Genomic DNA, 9,672 nt, shown 5'->3' on the forward strand with positions numbered 1-9,672 from the left:
TCAGCTCCTGTTTTTTTTTTTTTTTTTTGTATAGTTCATTTAATGGGCAAATGTTAATGGAATCAGGGAATTATTTTTGAGTATTGTTGGTTGGATGATGGGGGAAATTCCAGGCATGGAAGGCTTTTCTGTCTCTCAACATGTTTTTCCCAGATATATCTTAAGTCAGATGCATAATGCGAGCAGAGAGTTTTGTAAAGCTAAGGACATGGAGATGCCATTATAAATAAAGCGAAGGACTTTATTGCTAAGACTTCTGGTGATTTTAGTCAGCCATGTTGGCCCTAGCTAGTTTTGAGTTGTCTTGCTGTACAGGGAGTATGTGGTTGTATCAGCCTCCAGGTCCCTTGCTCCTTGCCCCCCCAGCCCTTGAGCCTATCCAGCCTTCTTTTGTCAGAGTTCTTCCTGGAGTAATTCTCTCCTGGACTCCTTCAGTTCAGTGATCCTTAACCTGGGCTCAGAGGACAAGAGGTTGGGTACATGCAGTTGGATGGGGAAAACAGTATATTACATCTCTATTTTCATCAACTTCCAACTAAAATCTACATTATTCCTTTGATTGTTAATGAAGTCAGTAAGATTCATTAGCAGCTCCTGTAATGGTAATAGCAATAAAACCACAGTACTATGATCTACTCTCAACATTTCTTTTTTCGTATGTGGTGTATGTTTAGGCCAGAGGTCAATACATCTTCTATGTCTTTCTACTTTGTGTTTTTGAGACAGTTTCTCTCTGAGCTTGGAGCTCATCAGTTGGCTAGACTAACTTGCCAGGGAGTTCCAGGAATCCTCCTGTCTGCGTACATATTTCCACCTCCACCCAGCACTGGGGTTAAAAGAATTCACTGCCATGTCCAATCTTGCAAAGACACTGGATTGAGACTCAGTCCTCATGCTTGTATGGCAAGCACTTTACTACTTGAGCCAACCCCTCCCAGCCCCCAAACCCCTATTGCTAATACCGATGATGTGAAATCTTTGGGAATTTTTCCCCACACCAACATCAAGTTCTGCAAATTTACAGGCACCAGCGCAGTTCAGTTGTGATGCTAATTGCTCCATAGTTAGAGCATAGACAAGGGCTCAGTCCCACAGCGCTGTCTGCACTGCAGGACTCATTCCCCACAGCACTGTATCCACTGCAGGGCTCATCCCCACAGCACTGTATCCACTGCAGGGCTCATCCCCACAGCACTGTATCCACTGCAGGACTCAGTCCCACAGCACAGTATCCACTGCAGGGCTCAGTCCCACAGCACAGTATCCACTGCAGGGCTCCGTCCCACAGCACTGCATCTAAGCCCCAGGATTTCCTTCTAACCATACCATCAGCTTCACTCCCACCTATTCAGGATTTAGTGATTTGCTAGTGGCACATGAAGTTCAGAAAGTTCTTTTCTTATGTTTCCTCGTTTAACAAAGATGCATCTGGGGAGGAGCCAGGTGGAAGAAATAAATAGAGCAAGGTTTCCAATAGAATAGAGACGTTCTGTCCCACCTGCCTGGGTTCCCATGCCCTCTGGATGTGCCATCTCTATGTGTACACCAAATGTGGAGCTCTGGACCCCATTGTTTTGGGGGAATTTTTTGTAGGTTGTATTAATGAGGTGTTACTAATTCATTAATTAACTTGGTTGCAACCTTTGCCCAGTTAAGAGGTTATGGTGAAACCAAATTTCTTTCTTTTTCTTTTTCTTTTTCTTTTTCTTTTTCTTTTTCTTTTTCTTTTTCTTTTTCTTTTTCTTTTTTCTTTTTCTTTTTTCTTTTTCTTTTTTTAAAGGAACTAACAATTTATTATAGGTTCTAGGACAGAAGATAAAATATTTATTGGGTTTATACAAAACTTCACTAATAACTTAGTTATGGTTTTACACCTTCGGTGAACCTGTGGAGCTGTTACAGGTGATGGATGTTTAGCCAGATAATTATTCCTAGTGGATATGCATGTAAACAGAACCAAATTTCTAAACCTCATATCATTCGATTGGCTCCAGCTCTCTGGGGACCCACCCTGAGTTACTTATTAGCATAAATGTAGGTATGGGCCAGTGTCATATTATGGGTAACTAAAGACTTACCACTTGCCACTCATCAAGTTCCAAGAATTCTGTCTTGAACCTCTTGCCTGGAGCCACAGCCATCCCTCACTCTGTTAGCATTTTTCACCCTGTACTATAGATGGTAGATACATTTTTGAAAATGCTCTGTGCATCATTATTTTGAGTGATATTAATTACAGTAGAATGTGACTCACCTGTGAGTATTGCTAATATGGCAACAAGATGTTGTATCAAAATTTTTTTATTAGAATATCAAATCTTCCTATTCCCTAGCTACCATTTTTTATATACTGTAAAACTTAATTTTGAGAAGAGATAGGCTTCACCAGTCTTTGAAAAAAATAAAACTCAAGACTCTGTTTTTGTTTTTCGTGGTGTGTGTATGTGTGTGTGGAAAATTACCTTGAGATATACGCGTTGAGCCACATGGAGGACAGAAGCCCTGTCACTGTTTCTGGGCTTGGATTGTGGCTGAGGTTATGTTCCAGGGCTTCTCTTCTCTGTGACGATGTATTAAATGTGGATCATCTTTGGGGCTGTGGTGGCATATGCCTCTAGTCTCAGCACTCAAAAGGTAGAGGCGGGCAGATCTCTGTGAGTTCGAGGCCAGCCTGATTGATCTACAGAGCAAGTTCCAGGACAGCCAGGGCTACATAGAGAAACCCTGTCTTCACCTCTGCCTCCCCCGGCCCCCCTAATTAAAGAAGGATGGATTATTGAAAAATGACAATGATTGTGTTTGTTTCTTCCTTGGTTCTTGAGAACCTCTCGTGGCCCATGGTGCCCACCTTGGTCAGTCATTCTCCTGTGCTCAGTCTTTTCCCTGCGTGTCAGACTTGGTAGCTCTGTCCCTGACACTTTGCCCATGTCTGTGAAATGTGGTTGGAACTCACCATACAGTGTGGTTGGAGATCCACCTTGCAGTGTGGCTGCTTTTACCCCATTCATCCTTGGCTGAAGTCTCAAATAACAAATTGTTTGGCTTAGTGAGCATTGCACAGAGGAGACATTCCTGTGATGGAAATGCCTCACCTTAGGGTCTGATGAGGGACAAGTGATACAGACCTGGACCCAGCTGACGTTAGGGAATGGCACAAGTCTCTTCTAAAGATTCAGATGCTGGGGCCCTGCCTCCCAACAGACAGCCCCTTTTAGACGCTGGCAACAGACATGAGGGTTTAGGAACCCTGACCACTGGTGCACAGCCGACTCTGAGTTAAGATTGAGTGGGCGGGATTAGGCTGAGCACCCATGTTTTGTCCGGGTTGTATTCAGCAAGCTAAAGAGTTCTAACAGCACTGAAGAGTGCCAGTCGATGTTCTAACTTGTCAGATTGTTTTAGAAACTGTACAGACTAATTTTTTAACTTTGTGTGCTCTGTGTGTGTATGTGGTATATGCAATGTATTTATATGTGCTGTGTGCATGGTGTGTATATGTGGAATGTGTGTATGTATGTATGTATGTATGTTGATATCATGTGTCTTTCTCTGTTAGCTCTCCACCTTACTTTTTGAGACAAGGTCTCTTCACTTCAGACCTGGACCTTCTTACTTTGGCTAGGCAGGCCAGCCAGTCAGGCCCAGTCCTAGGCACATGCTGCCATGCCTGGCTGTTTACACAGGAGCTGGGGACCTGATCTCAGGTGTGATTGTATAGTGAGCACTTTACTCACTGAACTGTCACTGAGCCACCTGTAGCCACAGTTTTTTACCTCATAAACGGTACATTTTACTCTTCTTTTTCATAACACCTACTTCGTAGGAGACAGCCATTAAAGTGTTTCTCATCTCTCGTTTTTAAGTTTGTGGGACAGTGTTGGCGTGGTGGACAGTTGCAGAGAACTTTCCTGACTTTCTTTTCATGACTCTGGGTTTTCTGTTTGTATATATTCTGCACCTTCATGGGCTTTAGAAGCTACTGATAGAATTGGCCATTCCAAGCTAGGGACGCTGAGTACTGTTTCTCTTTCACATGTGACAAAAGACAAAGACACTGGGGATAGAAAGGTAAATGAGGGCACATGGCTTTGGGTTGGGTGCGCTCATTATCATCCCTGCCCAGATGCTCTGGCCAGCCGGTGAGCTTGCTTTTAGATTCTTGGGAGATGGACTATCTGAGTCCTTTGGTTAATGCTAAGCTCAGAGTTGGCACTGATTGACCCTGGGAAGCTGGGACAGACAGGATGACCCTAGCATGGGATCACTCTCTGAGCTATGTATGCAGTTAGCTTTGTGTCCTGGTGTCTAGCTAGAGATAACATATGTGCATCTTATTTCCCTGGCCGGGAGCCCCGCAGGGTCACAGGGAGTCGCTGGAGGAGGTGTATTCAGGCCTGCGTAGTTGAGTTTCATCCTGTGAGTCAGAACCAGCATACAACACGAATGGCCGTGTGTGTTAAGTATGGAGAGTGGTGGCTGGTTTTGGTTTTCCCTGTTAAATAATATATTGAGAACTGTCAAGAGTTTTGTTTGAAATTAAAGACATAGAGGGTGTGGTTAGGAAAAACTTGATTTAATGTAGTTTCTCCCTCATGATCAACAAAGAATCACTAAACTAATTCTTATTATCAGCAGACTGTTTTTCTATTACATTTTTTAAACATTATGAACCATTTCCTCTGAGGGACAAAGCAGTATTTCCTGCCTTCTTTTTGCAGTTTCAAAGTGGTTTCTCTGTTATGTAATTGGGAAAGTCATTATTGTTTTAAATAGAGACAGTAAATGGCTTTTTCTTTTTTTTTAAACACAACTTTTAGCTGCACTTATTTTATGCTGATTTATTTCAGTGGCATAAGTTTTTGTTTCTTCTGGGGTGCCTTTGTTTCTCCCTTCTGTGCAGCCTCCTCTTCTAGCTTTGGAACAGTTTATTTCTTTTCACTGAGGACCATCTCTGTGGCAGGGGAACTCATGTGTGGGTTAATCTGTCCCTGGGCTCTGAATTCATCGGAGTGTCATGGGTGCCTGTTCACCTTAAGTAAGTCCTTAAGGCCAACATTATTTAGGCATGTACAGCAGAAATTCAGCATTTTTTTTTTTTTTTTTTTGGTTACCAACCCTGTGACCAGCCCCACTGATCGGCCTGAGCACACCTATTATTGCACTGGAATGACACACATTGCTNTTTTGGACATATCTACCATTCATATCCTGGGTGGTTTCGTGGGTGTTCATAAAGTGAACACAGAGGTTCGAACCTCTTTTTTTTTTTTTTTTTTTAAGATTTATTTATTTATTATATGTAAGTACACTGTAGTTGTCTTCAGACACTCCAGAAGAGGGCATCAAATCTTGTTACAGATGGTTGTGAGCCACCATGTGGTTGCTGGGATTTGAACTCCAGACCTTCAGAAGAGCAGTCGGGTGCTCTTACCCACTGAGATATCTCACCAGCCCTCGAACCTCTTGATTTGCATGATTTTGTAAGTTTTTTTTGGGGGGGTTGGGGGGGCATCTTCACTAGTCACTGCAGGCTGAGTACAGGAAGCAGACGCTGGAGACTTTAAATTTTTAAAGAGTTGTTAAATAGCTACATGTTAACAGCCAACAAACCTGTAAATGTAAAATAAAAATGACTTTCCTTTATTCTAAAGATTATTTCAGAAATGCCTTCCTAAATCTTTGTGAATAAAATTACAGTTACAGTGTGCTTATAATCCCTTAAAATCCCCAAATCCTTCAAAAGCCGACCCAAGTACTTGAATAAGGGCTTTATTTACAGAACTATTGCTGGTTCTTGAATATCATTTTCCCTCTCTATGAAATAGTACTGACTCGAGCCTGCACCCAAACCTGCCTTTACTGTGCAGACATTAGTATTAGGATTCTACCTACCTAAACAGGCCCGCGTCATTAATTTGGGACAATTGATCTTAATTACCTAACATTTTTGTCGTGGTTCCCATAGTATCAGAAACTCCAGCCAAACCCAAATCCTTGTTAGATTTATTCAGGAAAATATTTTCAGCTCCTTTCCTCTGCTGTGTTAGTTTGGATTTGCTTGATCGGCTTATCTGCAAACAGGAATGACGTAGCTTTTAGCCCTCTGACCGAACCAGGCAAGATTCTCATTAAAAGTACCAGATCCTATCAGAGGGGTAATTCTCCAGTTCATTTGCCCCTAAAGGTCCTTGTTGTTTTGGCAGGAGTCATTGTCACTTGATGTATATGTTCCTATAGACCATACAGGCTGGTGTTTGGTTGTGTTTATTGTGGGCTTAATATTGACAACTCTCCTTTTACGCATATGTGAGCTTCAAGCTCCAACCGGCCTACTTACATGTGACTGGTCTCCCTGCCTTTAAGACATCTTTGCTTCACCCTTGCCTTGCCTCCGTCCTGCCGCACTGTCTGCCCTTCTCTAGTCCCTTCAGTCTTCCAGGGCCCCTTTGTTCCCTTCTGTTGTGCCCCTCCCCGCACCCCCCTTTCCCAGCTTCCCCCAACCCCTTCTCCTGCAGGAGCTGGTTTAGTTGGTCTACTTTACTCCCATCGTACATGAACCTTCCTGTTGTTGAGTGGCAGGAGGCTTGAGAGTAAATTGATGTCTAAATAGTGATGTCCACCAGAACAAGGAAAGATGGGTCTTGGTCTTTGAATGAAGTGTTAGAATTTGGTTTTTATTCTCATCAAAGAACTGGAGAAATCTGTAGTTAGGAAACCGGTGGCAACCTGAACTCTTACCAGGGTGTGGTGTGCTCCTCAGTCCTTCTGACTCCTGGAATGAAGGGGCCACTTGAGAGCCTTGGTCTGTATCTGCTCCATTCATTGCTGAGTTGCTGGGAGTTCCTATGGCTTCATACGCTTTCCCCCTCTTTGAAACATGATGAAAAACATCATTGCTCTCTTGAGGTATTGGAAGATGTAGTGTATGGAAAAACTGGATATTTTTGCAGACTTCAAAAGATGGAATAAGCTGCATTTTTCTGCTCAGAGAGAACAGTTAATAATTGGGAAATATGAGACTCCTATAAAATAGTGTCACACTATCACTGAGAAAGTGGCAGCACTTTGCAAGTGTAAGTTGGCAATTTGATGTGAAGGAACACCATTTTTACCATACAGAACTAACTTTTCCCTAGGAAATCTTCCGGTGCTTCTGATCTTGTAAGCCTCTCTTCCCCAGAGAGAAGCCGAGGCTTTTGTTTATTGTTTTGATCCTGTGAATCATTAGCAAAGTTGCAGTGTAGACTTCCCGCTGTTTTCTTTTCTCTGTGATATTTTCTATCCATAGCCATTTCTAGGCTGCCACACGATGTACACAATGATTTGCAGTATGGAAGTGAGCTATAGCACGAGCATGTAAAGTACTCAATGCAGACATGATTACCAGGCAAAACCTCAGCCTTGGATTGTCAAGATGGTCAGCTGGTGTGGACGCCTGCTGACAAAGCTAAGGGCTTGAGTTCTGTCCCTGGGTCACATGATGGAGAGAAAGAACTGAGGCCACAGGTTGTCTTTTGACCTCTATGTGCATACCAAAGAATGTACCCAGCACCTCCTGTACACACACCCTAGTTTTTAAACCTAGCCGTTTGTTTGTTTGTTTGTTTTTGGTTTTTCGAGACAGGGTTTCTCTGTGTAGCCCTGGCTGTCCTGGAACTCACTCTGTAGATCAAGCTGGCTTTGAACTCAGAAATTCACCTGCCTCTACCTCCTGAGTGCTGGGATTAAAGGTGTGTGCCACCACGCCCAGCGTTTGTTTGTTTTTGAGGCAGTCCATGTAGTCCTGGTTGTTCTGGCACTCTCTATGTAGATGAGGCTGGCCTAAAAGTTACAGAGATCCACCTGTGTCTCTCTCCCCAGTGCTGGGATTAAAGGCCTCTGCCACCATAACCAGCTAAAAATTCAGCTTTTAAATATTTAAATTTGTGCTTCAGGAATTATGTATTTTAAAGATTTAGTGTTTGTGTATGTGTTTCCTACATATATGTTTGTGTACTTCATGCCTGCAGTGTCCAAGAAGACCAGAAGAGGGTTATATATAGATGGTGGTCAGCCACCATGATGCTGCTGGGAATTGAATCCTGGTTTTCTGAAAGAGCATTAAGTGTCCTTACTTGCTGAGCCAACTCTCCAGACTTGGAATCATATTTTAAAAATATATCTCAAAAGATAACTTTGACTCTTGTGGAAAAATACCTTGAGAGGAGATATATGAATCTTTATGGCACAAAGGTTGCCATTAGTGTGGTCAGTATTTAGTGACAGAGTCAGCGGGTTTTTGAGAGTCATGTCATGGCACAGAATACAAGCTTGCTTTCAAAATGAACTGGAGCCATCTTTCTTTGCAGTGTACACTGGTTGGAATTTTTACCCAAATTGGAAAAGGGATTGGATTTTTCTGGTTAGGATGTTAAATAAACAGGGGCCTATATGTGTTTGGGCTTCATCTGAAAGTCTTAGACATAGAAAAATGGGAAAAACTGGTATATGTGTCCAGTCAAAGCAGAAACTGGACCAGCAGCTGGAAGATTAAGCCCATGTCGATAAGTCCAGGGTTCTTGCAAACCATGACACCAGGCGAGTGCTGTGGCTGCTGGTCACTTGGCTTGGGTTGATTCCCTGTGGTGTGGCGCCCCTCTTATATCTGAAGCTATGAGGAGAACCTAGCATTCGAGGACAGGATGGAGTGGCAGGGATGCGGAAGTGTGGGAGAGCCTCTCTGAGATTTTTACATTAGGAAAGCAAAGCTGTTTGTGAGAAGCCTCCGTGTTTTACTCTGGCAGTAGGCGTGGGTTCTCTGTCAGTCTATCCGTCCACATTAGGAAAGACAGGATCAAACCATATCTTGTTAGTTGCCAGTAATTTCAATAAGCGTAAGAGCTTTTCACCCCACTGAGAAAGGCTTTTCAAAGGACATTGCCCTAGGTTCTTCTGAGTGAGCTAGTAAGTTTAGGTAACTGTATCAGGGACAGAGCCAACGGAGATGCCCTGAGGACCTTAGGGATTACAATGCAAAGCCCACCCTGGGGCTGGTCATTTAACCTTAGAGAGTGCTGTGATCTGTGAGCCAGTACAGCCCAGCTCCTCATCAGCCAGGGTTCCCTGCTCTGGAAGCTGTGGTTCTGAGTTGTGACCTTGTTATTTAGTCCCACAGCTGCCCAGTGTCTCTAACCACACCCTCTTTTGCACAGGTGCCTGAGATCATCAGCTCCATCCGGCAGGCAGGGAAGATTGCTCGCCAGGAAGAGCTGCGTTGCCCCTCAGAGTTCGACGACACCTTCGCCAAAAAGTTCGAGGTGCTCTTCTGTGGCCGGGTTACCGTGGCTCATAAAAAGGCCCCACCCGCACTGATCGACGAGTGTATCGAGAAGTTTAACCATGTGAGCTGTGGTCGCAGACCGGACTGGGATGCGCCCACTGGGCAGCCATCAGCGCCTGGCCCCAGGCCCATGCGCAAATCCTTCTCACAGCCTGGACTGCGTTCGCTGGCCTTCAGGAAGGAGTTCCAGGATGCTAGCCTCCGCAGTAGCACTTTTAGCTCCTTTGACAATGACATTGAGAACCACCTCATTGGTGGGCACAATGTGGTTCAGCCCACAGACATGGAGGAGAACCGAACTATGCTGTTCACGGTAAAATCTGTTGGTTTTTTTTTTTTTTTTTTTTTTTTTT

At 43.7% G+C, this 9,672-nt stretch overlaps 1 protein-coding gene across 5 annotated transcripts in view; it reads left to right on the forward strand.

The window, feature by feature from the left end:
• Tbc1d1 (TBC1 domain family member 1) overlaps positions 1–9,672 on the forward strand; it is a 189,891-nt gene that overhangs the window by 89,720 nt on the left and 90,499 nt on the right. For all 5 annotated transcript variants that reach the window (XM_021210417.1, XM_029545051.1, XM_029545050.1 and 2 more), the window contains one exon: positions 9,192–9,632. In XM_021210417.1, coding sequence (XP_021066076.1) covers positions 9,192–9,632 — 441 coding nt within the window. The remainder of the gene's footprint in view (positions 1–9,191; positions 9,633–9,672) is intronic.

The sequence above is a fragment of the Mus pahari genome, chromosome 13 (assembly GCF_900095145.1).
Source record: "Mus pahari chromosome 13, PAHARI_EIJ_v1.1, whole genome shotgun sequence".
NCBI lineage: Eukaryota > Metazoa > Chordata > Mammalia > Rodentia > Muridae > Mus > Mus pahari.